The sequence below is a fragment of the Rhagoletis pomonella genome, unplaced genomic scaffold (genome assembly GCF_013731165.1).
Source record: "Rhagoletis pomonella isolate Grant_MI unplaced genomic scaffold, Rhpom_1.0 Rhpom_scaffold_00001, whole genome shotgun sequence".
NCBI classification, from domain to species: Eukaryota; Metazoa; Arthropoda; class Insecta; order Diptera; family Tephritidae; genus Rhagoletis; species Rhagoletis pomonella.
Window position 1 is genome coordinate 9,934,394 of NW_023458555.1, and position 15,244 is coordinate 9,949,637.

Consider the following 15,244-nt stretch of genomic DNA (forward strand, 5'->3'; position numbering starts at 1 on the left):
CGGTGCAGCAGCAATGTATCAAATATAAGCACATATGTATGTATTAGTATATGCACTGCAGTGTGTGTAAGTGTTAGTACAAATATATGATTTCACATAACTGCTGGAGGCCACTGAGCCAACTGATGGCAGCAACAGCGACACTAATGAAATGTCTTCATCGGAAACAACTCTATTAAATGTGAAATGTGCTGCTGTTATCGCACAAAATGGTCGCTAGTTGTTTTCTCTACTACTGGCTTGTTGTTGTTTTTGTCATAGCTTGCTAGCCGCAAGACACATTGATTGCACAGCAGCAGTTCAGTTGGATGTTGGTTAGCTATGTGCAGAAATCCACCGAGTTCCTAAGAAATTGAAATGAAAATCCAAATCAACCAGCTACTCGTAACTATTGTGTCTCTATTTGGACTAGCTGACTACTGAGTCGCCTCGCTGGCAAAAATCGCATTGGAATCGCTGAATCTCGTCGGAAGCAAAGGAATTGCTGGAATGGAATTTCTTCGATTGTATGTTGAGGGTTTGGCTTTGGCTGCAATTGCAAGGCGCTGAAGTGCAAGCATACTTGCCACTTGCCGCTTGCTTTTTGCCATACACACCTACATACGTACGTACATACATTTGTCCTAGCATAGCATAGCACCGCTCATATATGCAAGAAATATCTTTTTGCCTACAGCTACTGTTTGACTCTGAAACTGCGGCTGAGCTGTCTCAGTTCTAATAGCTTTTCGGTAGTAAGTCGATTTTTATTTCACAATTTTTGTTTTTTTTTTTAGTTTTTATGAATTTGAATGCAGTTAGTTTTGTCGCTGTTGCCTTGCTCTTAAACTGTTATTGCGACTAGCGTTGTGGTTGTTGTTGTTGTTGCTGTTGCTGGCGCACTTGACACTGACGCTTTACTTTGGCATTCATTGTTAGTCCATTTCCCGCAGATTGATCTATATTCGTGACTGAATTAAGCAGCTATTTGCGCTTGCTACCAAACAGCTAACAGCTACCAACTTTTCAAGTAAAGCGATAAAATTTTTGCACAGTTTTTTTTTTTTCAATCTACTATATTTTTTAACATACATATCTACCCATACTTGAATTTTTCTTGGTTTATGCATTTTTTTTTAATTTTTATTTCTATTTTTCGCATTCAGGTGCTTTGCTGCCACAATTTGTGTCACAAAATCAGCACTTCACTTTGCCTCTACATTTACATCTACATATATCCGACTTACCTTCTGCCATCGACTTTTAAATAATCTTTGGCATTGCGGTTTTTTGCTTGCAAAACCAAAATTTTCTCACAATGCTTTTATTTGCCTGTAGTTGCTAAGCTACATATTTTCGTTACTCCTATTTTTTTTTTTAGTTTTCCGCATAGCTTGATACCCATACCCATTACTTTGGAGGCACTTAGCCAGTGTTGTTGGCCACAGAGTTAAGGCACTTAAGTTTTAAATGCAACAACCTGTTTTCCGCTCCTTCGATTAATAATCGCATTAAAGCTTAGTTGACCAGAAAAACAATGAAATGAATACATACGTACGTAATTTAAATTTGAGGTGTTTGCTTTAAGTCGACATAATTTGACACCTTCTGTAGGATTTTGCACATTTATTTGCCAGTTAAGTACCTGATTTATACAAACATTTTCTTTCTTGAAATTCATACCACTCAATTTTTTATTCACCATGATTTTTATGCACTTTTTATAAAATATGTAACTTTTTTCTTTTTTTTTTTGCAGGCTCTCTCAGGATTTCTTATGATGCTCACACAAAATGGCAAGTTGCTGTACATTTCAGATAATGCCGCCGAATATTTGGGGCATTCAATGGTAAGTTGAAATTTTATTAGGCGGAGTGATATATGTACATACTCCTACGTGAATAATTATTAGGACGTTTAAAACAAGAATGATTGCTTGCAGAAGAAAATCATAAAATACAGTATCCAGCCAAATAAATTTTTGTCTCAATTCTGTGTCATTCGTAATCTGGAATGCTGTTGTCGTTATTAGATTTATAGCCTGAGTACTTTATCACAATAAATACCCTTTATGACAGGCGAATGTAGAATTAAACGAACTACATCAAAGTTTAAAAATAAAAATATGTCAACATGTTCAGTGAAAGTTTTGGAAACTTTATGTGGAGCAAAATTCGCCAATTGTACCGGTAATAATTTTAGGCCAGCGATTTCGTTCAAACTTCACTACACTGGCACTTATGTTAGTGGCAATGTTTAACAAGATTTTTTTCACTACCGCGGTTTTTTAACGGGTTATACGAGTTTGAATATCGATGGCTGAGTGGAAGATCAACCAATCTCGGCAGCCAGCTCGCAAACGCCCTATCTCGGAATATTTTTCAACAACGCCCTATTTCAGAATATGGTTGAAGAACGCCCAAAAATTGGGAATCCAAAATTTCTGACCTGTCAGAACTGCTCAATATTTATGGATGAAACCATGATAAAAAAAATAGAAAGGTAGAACCGCTGAGAGGAATTTTTCATATTCTTGACGTTTGCAAGCATTTTAATTTTAAAATTTTACACACAAACTCACACACACATTCTTATTTTCAATCTCAAACAAAAACAACTTTGCACAATTCTTTTTTTCTACTCTTCTTTAAAATGTTGGCAAACTTCAAAAAAAAAAATCATGGCCGACGAATTGAGAGAACGGTTTTACCTTACTATGTTTTTATCATGGATGAAACTATGGTATTTTGCTGACATTTTTTTGCTAAAGAAATTTCAAACTTTATTTTTCAAACACTGTATCATTTTTTATTATTTCACAAATTCTAAGACTATTTTAATAAGGTTTTTAACGATATATAGATTGTAATGGGTAGAGCGCATTTACCACTAAATAATTATTAGAATTGTTCTTGGATCTGCCAAAAAAGTAAAACTCAAAAACTAACTTATATTTCTGTAAGTAATCATTAGTTTTGGTAACTTTTAGCGACTTGAAACTTGCACTTTATTACACTAAAAGTTAATGGGTTTTTCTAAGGAATCCAATTAAAATAGTGAAAATTTTGATGACAATTTTTTGGTGTTTTTTGCATATATGAAATAAGACAATTTTTTTCTTTTGGTTTTTGCTGTTGAATGAAATATATTACAAAAAGAAAATAATAAGTTAAATTTGGTATGACGTCACAAAATATTTTTTCGCATAAGGGATAAAAATAAAATTTTCAAATTGTACTTATTTGCCGAATAAGTTGTACCTAAAAGTAGATTAATGTACTTGTAGCTAAAAATTAAATATGTATTTTTATGTGAATAAATTTTTGGGTGGCAGCCCCTCCTCTCTCTCAATCTTTACTACTAAAAAATTCTTTCAAAGGAATTTCTCCGAGCAGTTGCAGCCAAACCCACATAGGTTGCCTGGCATTATGGCAAAATAGCAGATAAGCTCAAGCAACGACAGTTGCCAGAGTGCCAGACCACTTGCTCAATTAAGTGAATGCATACTTTTTCATATATTCTTCTGTAATAAAACTTTAACCAAAATTTGTCACTGATATAAAATAGAACTGTTAATGTCGTAGCCATTTCAAAATTAAGCAAACTGTTATGAAATTTGTCAAGACTTTACCATACATCTCTGTAGAGAAAAAACTCTATTTAACTCGCCAAATACACGCCGAAAAAGTCTCGCTAAAGAAGTCTCACGTAGAGTGTGTAGTTGAGCCTCTCGTAGAGCTATTTTGAGTGTTTACACATCTCTAAATTATGGAAATTAGCAATATTGGAATCCGCCTATTTTGTTTTTTTTTTTGCTCACCCACGATAAGGTTTCGGGAATATGTAGATATAAACCGCCCGCTTGTGGAGCTGTGGGGCGGTTTTCTACACCAAACCTTGAGGGGTCACTGTTCAATGTTATGGTATCCCAAAGGGGAGCTTATTTACTAGTTCAAATCTTTATTTACTTCTGGAAGACTTACAACCATGTTACAACATGCTTACAACCTTTGTGGACTATTGATTAGAGAACAGATTTTGAAATTATTTTGACATATTACCAAATATGTATATTACACCGTCAATAGACATGGATTCTAGAGAGAACCTGTACAGTTTTCTTATTAACCGCACTGGACCTGATATTAAAGCCTGGTGAATAGATTCTCTTCGGGTTGATAACGATTTTTTGATATCCTATACATCAGTAATGTTGATCTTTCAATAAAAATACTCCATAAGAGTGTAGCTGCATTGACTTCAAAATTTTATGCCTACAGAATAGGGCCGCGAGACTTATAATTTCCAGGACTGTTTTGGTTGATTGGCTGACGAAAACGACTTTTCAGTAACTCTCTAAGAATCAGCGCGGTTTGATACACTTTTCTTGGAAAGAACCTGTTGGGAACCTGGACAGCCTCAGCTAGGTTTCACTGTAGAAGCTACTTAGCTCATTGAACTATATTGCGGGTCAAATGACTTACAACTCAGACGTGAAATATTACTGTTTCATACTGCTGCAGGCAATAGGCAAAAGGCAAAATAGAAAGCGATTTGTGCGAGATTTTATTAATCAGCGTAAGCTAACCTGCCCTGTAGACCGCCTTTAGTCAAATAATTAAATAGTTTCAGAAAATGTAGGGAACTGGAGAAATTTTAATTGTATTGGCCACTGAAAGTGGTCATCATTTCAAGAAACACTTAAAATAAAGTAAAGCCAAGGTGAGCTTCAAATAAAATAAATTCGACACAAATTTCGCCAATGGATTTTTTATTTAGAAAATTTGCGCATACATACTCGTAGTTGTAAAGGTGTCTAAAAGGTTCAGAGTTTATCTGCTATAAACCGAAAAGTGAAAGGCCCTAAATAAGCACACAAATTTTCACAAAACCAATCAAAATAACAAAACATTACTAAGCTCGATTAAATTGTAAAACACAAGACTTTAAATTATTATTATTTTATCAAATGTTTTCCCAGCGCAAGCGGTTGGCGCATAGCTGCTGAGCACCAACATTCAACAGTTTGTAAACATTTGTTTTTTTTCTTTTTTGCATTGCGCATGCGCCCATGTTGCACGCGATGACTGACAACAACCTAGGCTTGTTAGTTAGAAAAAACGGAGTGGCAGGCAGTGGGCAGTGTGAGAGAAAAATGCTTCAAAAAAGGATCATTGCAATTTAGTTACAGTTGAAATAAGATTATGAGCAAAATAAAAATTTGGAGCACTTCTCGTAAAATAAAGAACAAAAAAAAATTATATATAAAATAAAGCACACCATCCATCAAACAACGAATTTTTAGCGGCAGAGCAAGCAAAATTTTTCCATTAAAATTGAAGTTAGTCTCATTTAAGACTCTGAAGCCAAAAACACCTCACCTTGTCGACCGAAAATTAATCAAAGCGCGCAAGGAGCCACGCGTGGCAGCAGCAACATGTTGCTATTGCAGTGCAAATAAAAAGAGGCAACTCCATAGTACTTACTGGTACAGAAACTCTGTTTAATTTTCGGGTTTTCGTAGCTGTTTTTTCTTTGTGTTTGCCCAACTGACGGCTCGCCGAGCAAACAACCTGTGACATGCGCGTTGTAATGTTAAATTCGTCGTCAGTTGTCAAAGATTAGCATCACTTTTTTGTAACATTACACAGCAGCGCAACTTAACTTAGCGGTGTTGTTGTTGTTTTTCCTTACTGTTGTGCTGCTGTGATTTCGGTTGCATGTAATGCTGTTTCAGTTGCTGTTGTTACTGCTGGTGGCAATGGTTGTAATGTGGCTTAAAAAGTGATCGCCAAAATGCGCTGCTGTGAGCATTTTTTAAAATCTATGTTTTGCTTAAGTAGCTTGTAAACTGCTTTTGATGTTGTTGTTGTTGTTGTTCTTTGTTGATGTTGTTGTTGTGACAGCTGTTGTCTGCTAGTCGCTGGCTGGTGGCTGCTGCTTTGATTTTTCGCTGTCACTTGTCGGTTTTTCTGTTTCAATTTCAGCCACTGCGAAGCTTTATTGGCTGGTTTTTAGTTTGCACTCGCCAAATGTTTGCTGTTTTGAAGCACAGACGAGTAAAATGAAAACTTAAACTTAAAACTTGAAGAAAATGTTTATTGGCATTTTTTTTCTCTAAAATCCATCAGATTAAATGTTGACACAGTCATTTCAAATGCCTTTCAAAAGTGCAGGCACGAGTGGACTTATACACAAATACGTATAAACAAGCAGACTAAGTTCATATTAGGGTTGTTCTGTAAAAAAATTTTGCGTAGAATTTTTATGTAAAACACTTTTATTCGTAAACTTCCACCATAATGCGTTTTGTGGAATCCTTTTTAGCGACGAGCGGCTTATTCAAAACAGATTAAATACTATTGAAGTGGCCATGCTCTGAGCGGCTGAGCGGCATTTTTGTATGGCGCCGCTCAGCCGCTTGCCGCTCATTGCGTGGCCTCGACCTAAGACCGACCTCACCGCCATCCAAGAAAAGCGATGGATGGAGCAGGGCAAGTTAAGCGTGGAGCCTTACGACGTCTACCATAGTTGCCACGTAAAGAAGCACAAACTCGGTGTGGGATTTGTGGTGGGAGCGAGACTCCGTCGTCGAGTACTGGCGTTGACCCCGGTGGAGGAACTTCTAGCCACAAGCCGCAACAAAGGGAGATTCTTCAATAAAGCGCTCTTCTGCGCCCACTCTATCGACAGAAAAGAAGGACCAGGAGTCCGAGAATCCACTCTATGGGCGCTTGGGGGGAAGGTATGAGCACTGCCTCCGACACGATATCAAAATCGTGCATGGCGATTTCAATGCCAAGGTTGACGAAAAATTTAGCTTCGTAGACGAAACGTCCAATAACGGACTGAGGCTGATCGCCTTCGCCGGTGCCCGGTAAACATGGTAATATCTAGTACTAGGTTCCAGAAAAAGAGGATCCGCCAAGCTACATGGCTGTCTCCGGATCGAAAAACGAGAAACCAAATCGATCATGTTGTGATAGACGGAAGGCACGCTTTCAGCGTTTTAGACGTACATACACTCCGAGGGCCAAACATCGATGCGGACCACTATTTTGTTGTAGCCAAGATACGCACCCGCCTCTGAGCAACAAAAAAAAAATGTGTGCCCAATAATGCAAGGAAAGCTTTACGTCAAAAAGCTGCAATCAGAGCAAATGGAAATTTTATTCGCCGATCGACTCACGCGCCTTCTCTCTGAGAGCACTCTTCAACAAACTGGCATACTCGAGAAGTTTAGGGGCTTACCAGCAGCATTCTATTTATTTTCATCAAACGTTAAATATTTAACTGTAGTCTGCATGAAGAATGTCGATGTCTCGAATGGGTTAACTAACCTCAGCTGCTACCCTAAGTAGCCAGTAACCATAATTTAGCCCTCCACCTGGTTTTGAGCTGTTTTGTGGCTATTTTTAAGTGCCAGAGAGTTCATAGGGCGAAAAAACTGCCGCCGCCAACAAGCTCACTAACCCTATTTACCCTGTATCTTATACTTAATACAAACACAGTAAACTAGACTTAGTCATACATTGAATACGAAAGACTTAAGCAACGAACTTCACTTTACTAGAAACATGCCTACATAAGTTATTTACTCGATTTGCTATTAAATTGTTTCTTACTTGAGGCTAACATTTAATTAAGCAATTTGATTATGTCAAATTAAAGTGAAATATTTGACAAACGATTAGTTATGAGCGCATGACTGGGAGCGTTGATTGAAAAGTATACACACATACATACGATACATAGTTAGATACGTTAGCGCTCCAAAAGCCAGCCGACTGCTTCGAGTCACTCTTGCGATTCCTCAAAAATCACATAAATACTCGAAAAGACAGCTGAAATGTTGAAACTTCAATTAGCCAGCGATGACAGGCGTGTAAACGGTAGTTGTTAGAGAGTAACAACAATTTGGCAGACATGAATTTGATTGGCAAGCAGTTTTGGACTTGCATTTACTGCATAGCACACGCACACCGACAGAATGCGCGCGAGCTTAGCACACTTTTTTGCACGGAAATTTATATTTCTTGTAATAAAATTAGGGGGAAAAAATTTATATTTGGACTCCACCCGCTTAAGTTAAATGAGTGCGCTGCGTTTTGCATTCGATTTTGTATAAGAAATATTTATGTGGTTTATGAATAGTTTTTACCTTATGCGCCACAGCAATATTAATATAAAAAAATATATAACGGATTGTGTGGCGTTTGGTAGGTGTGTCGGTTAATTGCCAGAAGCTGCGCTAAGTGGTAATTTATGCGCGCTTGCGCATTGCTCTACGCGCGCGCATTTACATATTTATTTCTCGTAAAAAATGTGACTGACATTCCATTGCTCAACGGAGCGACCCTGTAGTTCAAATGATTTTCTAGGCTTTAGTTACATATTCATACCTATACGTATGTATGCAGTTACCGGCACTCAATATTAATATGAATTTATTTATTTGCCGTTTTCCTGCTTGCCGCCTTTTGCTTGCAGAATTTGACTTTTGACACCTTCCTTTATTAGTTGCTGACGCATGCCCGTCACTCATGCTGGGCTGTGCATATTATTTTGATTCGAGCCAGCAGGCCATTGGAGGTTCATTGATGGTGGCCCTCGCCGGCAGTTATTTTTTTTTTTATTATTAGGTTTGACCATTAACCAATCTGATATTTTTGCTGAATTTCAAGTGCTTTTTTACACACCTTTTTAAATATAGTTTAAGTACTATTTCGCCTAACAAGTATCACTATTTATTCATATTTTTTATATTTTTAAAAACTCATAAGTACAGAAAAAAAATTAAGCAATTTGTTGCCGGTGGCTTCAAGCTGTCCATTCGCAGTTGATTAATCGTCAATCATGTTGGTCTCAATTTCGGTTTGCGCTATATAAATTTAGCTTTTTGTATATCTTTATTACTTTTCGTTTTTATATTTCATAATTTTCCAAAGTGCCCACACAATAAAGCCAAGCTATGATACTTAGTGGCCTTTGACTCCGACACACCAACTTTGAGAGTGTCAAATCGGGCAGTCACAAATGCAGTTTAGTTTTTATTTGTATTCGAATATGGAATAGAGTAATTACGGTAATGGAAATAATATAATTGAATTTTTCTCTAAGGAAGGTAACTACAAGTAATACAGAAAGTTGCAGTTGCCGCAGTGGTTTAAGTTGGATACTTTTGTTCTCAAATTATTAAAAACTAGAGAGCAAAAGCTTAAAAAAAAACAACATCAACCCTCATATAAGATCTTGTGACCATAAAATTCAGCCATATAACGAAAATAGCGCTGTCTTATATCAATAAAAAAAATTTGTCAAAGATGAATTGATGTCATGACTTTCGGTTTCACTACTCTTTGCTGTTCATATTCGAGCCTCCGACGAATCTTGTTAAGTATTTTAGCTTTGTATCCACTAAACCAACTAAGTAAGCTATCAAAGGCAGACAATTTAAGTGGGCACAAACCGCTCCATAGAACCATAGTTTGAGTAGACCGAACCCTACTGAATGAAAGGGATATCAAAATCATTCAAATACAAGAGTGTTTTGTTTATATCGGCTCCCACTGATATGTTTTTCATAAACGAAAGCTGATCCATTGGGCGGGAAGCCTCACTTTGGGTGGCTCCGCGAATACAATTCATACCAAGCCGCTGTCGTACTTTTCTTAATAATTTAAGATCGGTCAAGCAGATTTCTCGTTTTATTTTCTTACACTGCTCTCTCTTTGGATTTTTTTCGACCTTTTAAGATTATTTCAGGAATATTTTGGATCTGTTTTTTTTTGTGTTTTTCAACTCTTTCGAAACCTAATTCAAATTTTCAGAATATTCTCAGGAACGTTCAGGATTTTATTCAGGGATTTTGTAATCTTTAGTATTTTTTCGGGTTTTTCGATATCTAATTCTCCAAATTTTTTTGGGCTTCATTCGGGTCATGGATACTATGAACTACGTCTACTCCTTCTATTGAATGCATCTTTTCAGTTTTACTTTGGTGTTGAGAATAATTTTTAGATGCCTGCTTCTTGTGCTATGTATATGTATGTACATTTGAGTTGTCCAAAAAATTTTTTTTCCGAGATAGGGCTTAGAACACCTCTTAAAATGTTTCCTCTGGATTCTAAGTATAAATTTAGGGTAGGCTCATGGTACTCACATTTTACTCTAGATGCATTGAGTACATATATTAATCACCCATATCAAATTTAAATTATCTAAAAACAATTACAAGCTTCAGTTGTCCTGGCAACAGTAGCACTTTATAAAAATCACCAATATTTTTACCAGTTTAACAGCGATCCAGTAGCGTATTTCAAGGTCACTGAGCACGCTGCATTGGTTACAGTAGAAAACTGAAAGTTGGTATAGATATTAGAAATATCCCCCGTTTTCTAGGATGAAATTTTTTTCCCTCATACAAAAATTGGACCACCCTATTGTACATAGTTGCGAGTGACAAATTCCAATAGCTACATATATAAGTTACATATTTATATACTATGTTTATAAATAATGTGTCTTTATCAAAGAACGAGAACAAAAGGTATGATCGAAACTAAAAGTCATTCTCGTAGTTTTGTTGCTAAGAATGCTTTAAATCCCAAACCGAAAGAGATCAAAACTTTCGGGAACGTTCTTAACGGGAATTGTATAAGAAAACACCCTGTGGAACGTTTCTAAAAAGCACAAAATGCAAAGAATACTTTCGGAAATATTTCTAAGAGAGAAAAATGAGAACAAAAGTCTCCGAAAAGTTCTGGCAGAGAACAAAACTGGAACAAAAGTCTAAAAAACTTTCTCTCGAAGAAAAATTCGGAAACTAAAGTCTCATTCTTAAGGTTCTCGTTTTGTTCTCTAGCAGAACGTTCCCCATACTCTTGTTATTATTTGATCCTCTTGGAAAACGTTCTCGATATTATCGTTCTAATCTTTTCGCTTTAGAAACGTTCTTGAAAATTTCGTTTTCATTCTGTTCTTCTTGAGTAAGCTGCCGAGGGTTTTGTTCAGATTTTGATCTTGACGGAAACGCCCCCAATCCCAAACCTTTTGTTTTCAGTTTGTTCTCGTTCAAACTGCTCTCATTAGTTTTGTTCCCGTATGGTTCTTTTGTGGGAATGTTCTTGAAGAAAGTCTTATTTTGACGTAGAAGGTGTAACTCCACAATGCACTTCAAATGGGGAGCTTCACTGGTCATTTACATTTTATAAGAGGCTCAAGAAGTTGTTAAAAAAAAAGATTTTAAAATAATATAATTTTTAGGTGTCGGCAATGCGCAGCGAAATTGCCTAAAACCACCATTTTTAGTATATTTTCAGAACGAACACCTAATACAAAATCGACTGACCTAAAAATTTATATGATTTGCATAGTCTGTCACTAAAAAAGCTCCTGTAAATGTATTACCCTATTTTCAGAAGATATCTGAATTTGAGAAATTTTCTCCTAACAGAAGATTACGTAAAATAAATTCAAATAATACTATTAAAGTGGAAGGATCGCACATTCAAATGAGCCTAGTTTGGAATTTGTACGACTATTTTGAAGACAAAAAAAAAAAAAAATACTTTGCTGAAATATACAAAATCATTTTAATTATACATACATATGTATGTATATGCGAAGCAAGCCCTAAAATCATAATAATCGAGCAATGAACGCCGACCATACAAAAAAGTACAGCTCAAAGTTCACATCGGATTAATTCAACTAAAATGAAGGACTTTTCAAATGTTAGAGGAATGGCCATGACAACCAGCCGCCAAACAGACAGCCAGAATGGTGTCACTGAAGCAAACTGAAAACGAACAGAAAACCAAATTGAATGCTCCTTAATACGAAAAACCGAAGCTGGGGCGGCAAATGTGGCAGCAAACGTTGCCTGTTAAAGGCAAATTGGACAGCTGTTGGCTGGAGCGCTTAGCTGCCACAAAGCATGCACACATACATATGCACTTATGAACGAATATATATGTATGTAGATATTTAGTTCTTTTATTTTACCTTACTGCCATTGCCATTTTCACGGTTGCCACAGTTCATCGCCGGGCTACTGCTCCTCATGTGTCTTACATACACATATATATGTATGTAGTATGTATGTACGTGGCATGGCAGCGCGTTGCAAACAAATTAGAAAACGCGACACACTGCCACAACATGCTCGCCACATAAGGTAGCAAGCAGCAGAATCTTTAAGCAGTGTGAACTGGACTGGGGAGCGTGGTGCTGTAGCGGTGTGTGGCGCAGGCTTTTGGGGCTGGCAGACAGCAGCGGACATTTAGCAAGCAAAGTTAATTAACAAACTGCCAATAATGGCAACAATGGCGGAAAATGTTACAGCGAATGCAACAATAACAGTAGACGGCATATGCTAGCAACAACAACAACAACGGCTGGAGCTAGAGCAACAGCAATAATACTTATAATAATGACAAGCATTTTTGAATGGAATATTAGTCGCTGCTGGAGTATTGGAGAGTATTGACAGCGTTGTGGCAGTGGCAGCAACGACAGCAATGGTAGCAGAAAAAATTGGCAACAATAACAACAAAATTAAAACAAAAGCTATGGCAGTTGAAAAGCCACAACTTGAGTGGTGGCCTCACACAGCTCACCATCGATCGAAGATCGCTTCTCAGCGTTTCTTTTTCAATGTGGCGTTGTTTGTTTTTTTTTTTTGCTTTTAGCTGCACCCCCTAACTCTTCAGTAGTGCTACTACCAGCTGCAATTGGCGCACACTGTCTGGTGGTGGCTTGTACAGCAGCCACAAATGGTCAACATAAATGTGTGTGTTGCGGAGCATCATAATTTTGAGCAAATTTTGCATATCTGTTAGCTGTCACTACCAAACGATCCGATGATATGTTGCATGCAGCTGATGTAAATTATGCACGATTGTAGACTAGGGTGGTTCGAGGGTTTTATTAAATTCTAAAGCGATTTATAATTCCTCATCAGAGTGTAAAGGCCTATGTTTTACAGTAAGTTCATTCATATTTGGCATTTCGTTATGCAATGCAGCCCTTTTCTAAAGTTCTTGAAATGCTGAGAGTCTGCGCGAGCTTTATTCTCCCGCTTTATTCCAATTAAGCGATGAGTGGTCTTCTTCGAATAGGAGCTATGAATTTTATCGGGTTTTTGCAGTTCACTTACTGAAATTTAGTCTACTTTACATACAATTTATAACTAATGACCTTATTCACAAAAAATTAAATAGGTTTACAGAACTTTTTAAAGTGAGGTTTTCATAAAAATTTTTGATTTATAAGGCAGTTAAAGTCTTATTTATTTTTTATGAATTTGAGTATAATAATAAAGCAATATTTTATAGAGCAAAAAGTATTTTCTCTTCAGCTTCGAGCAAGTAAACCAATTAAAAGTCTTATAGAACTTTTTGTGATATCTGCAGGAACTGTTTTTTTATCGTAGAATAAAGTTTGCAATCGTCCTTTGATCACAGGGCCTCTTGGACAAGAATCCTGCATTCTTTTTATTTTTTGAACCTTTTGGGAAAATTTTCAATAACTGAAAAATCCTGACGTTTATTTTTTTAGTGCGGTAATAACAGTTGAACTTGTCCAAATATTTTTTAAGTCCTTTCGTAATAATAAACAAACCGCTTATCCAAATTAAACAAGTTTGGTATCAAATGAAAGAAGACTGAAGTGGCTTTTAAATTTATTTATTTATTTGTTATAATATTTTTTGGTCCAAAATAAAAGTCTTATCTTTTCAAACCGGTGGCAACCCTATTAAAACCCTAACTAAATATTTAAAATATTTCATCTAAACACATCCAGCCATTTCGGACTGAAGAGAGGACTCGCGCAGGGTGTCCGTCTTTCATTTCACCACATTTCTAATCACCCTATACCGGTAAAAAAAAGTTCTGACTTGAAAAAATAAAAAATCTACAGGTCCAGTTCTTTCATTTGATATCCCATTTTCAAAATGCGAAATAACGTTGCAGATCAGATGACCTTAAAAAAAAATACCTGCTTGTATTATATAAATATCTCTCTATATTAACATATGTACATAGTTATACTCTGCGAATAAGTGGCAACCCTAATCAATAAAATTTTCTAACTAAAGATGGCTGAACACTCAAATTTTCTTATTTCATAATAATTTGTTTTAAACTCAGTTCTATTGACACCCATCTTCTAATTATGTAATTTCACTTACTAAATAATTTGAATTAAAATTTTTAAACAGAAAGCATCAAAAAAATTCTAAATGTTCAAACTAAAGATTTCTTAACACTCTTTCATATAAATTAAATAAATCCGATTTTCCAATCCGGTAGCAACCCTCTTAAAGGTATTTTCACACTTAAATCTTTTTAAATTTTTTTTAATTATGAAATAAATTACACTTGATTTTATGAACACGTGGCAACTCTTCTAAACACATACCCATCTTATAATAATTCATTTCACTTATTAAATAATTTGATTGATTTTTTTAAGAGTGGCAACCGTCCAAGTTCAAACTAGAGATTCATTGAAAATGTCTTGTTTGATACCCATATTTTAATATTTCATATAACTTGCGTATAAGATAACAAAATGCGACTTTTAAAAAGGTTGCAACGCTCTTCAAAATATTTTCAAGTAATACGTTTTAGGTCTGTCACCCATATGGCGGTACATACTTCAATTATTTTGACAAGTTCAACTGTTATTACTGGACTATTTATTTCACAAAAAAATAAAAGTCCAGAGATAACTTTTTTCCGCGCTAGGCCTTATTTTGTAAAGATTTTTTCAAAAACCCATAGAAACTAAGAACCAAATAGCCAAAGGCGCCTTCACTTGTATTTTTATGAGTTTGAAAAGGACCGAGACCTTACACACCGGGGGTAATGTCACCCTAAAATGAACACATACAAATAAACCCTTCCATATGTGTGAATTTTTATAGATGATAGGTGTGCTCAACTGCCAATAATATTTAGTTGCTAGACAAGTGGTGCATTTGCTCAATGGGCCGCACCACCAAGAAAAGAGCGGCAGTTGCGGTTAGTGAAGTTTACTTCTTCGAACCTTCGAACCCATGCTGTTATTATTGTTGTATTTTTTTCAGCTTAGAGCGCTGTCAGCTGTCGTGTACAAATATGGAAATGGTAATGGTTATTTAACGCTAAGCTTGTAGCTTATTGCTGATTTCATTTTTATTCTATTTTTTCACTACTCGACTGCGCAACTGGCGCGCCAATTGCTCATTGATTAAGGCCATAATTGTTGAATGAGCAAA

At 36.2% G+C, this 15,244-nt stretch overlaps 1 protein-coding gene across 1 annotated transcript in view; it reads left to right on the plus strand.

The window, feature by feature from the left end:
* Positions 1 to 15,244, plus strand: part of LOC118751971 (protein single-minded) — a 155,002-nt gene that overhangs the window by 115,166 nt on the left and 24,592 nt on the right. The window contains exon 4 of the mRNA XM_036486802.1: positions 1,739 to 1,828. Within this exon, the coding sequence (XP_036342695.1) occupies positions 1,739 to 1,828 (90 nt within the window). The remainder of the gene's footprint in view (positions 1 to 1,738; positions 1,829 to 15,244) is intronic.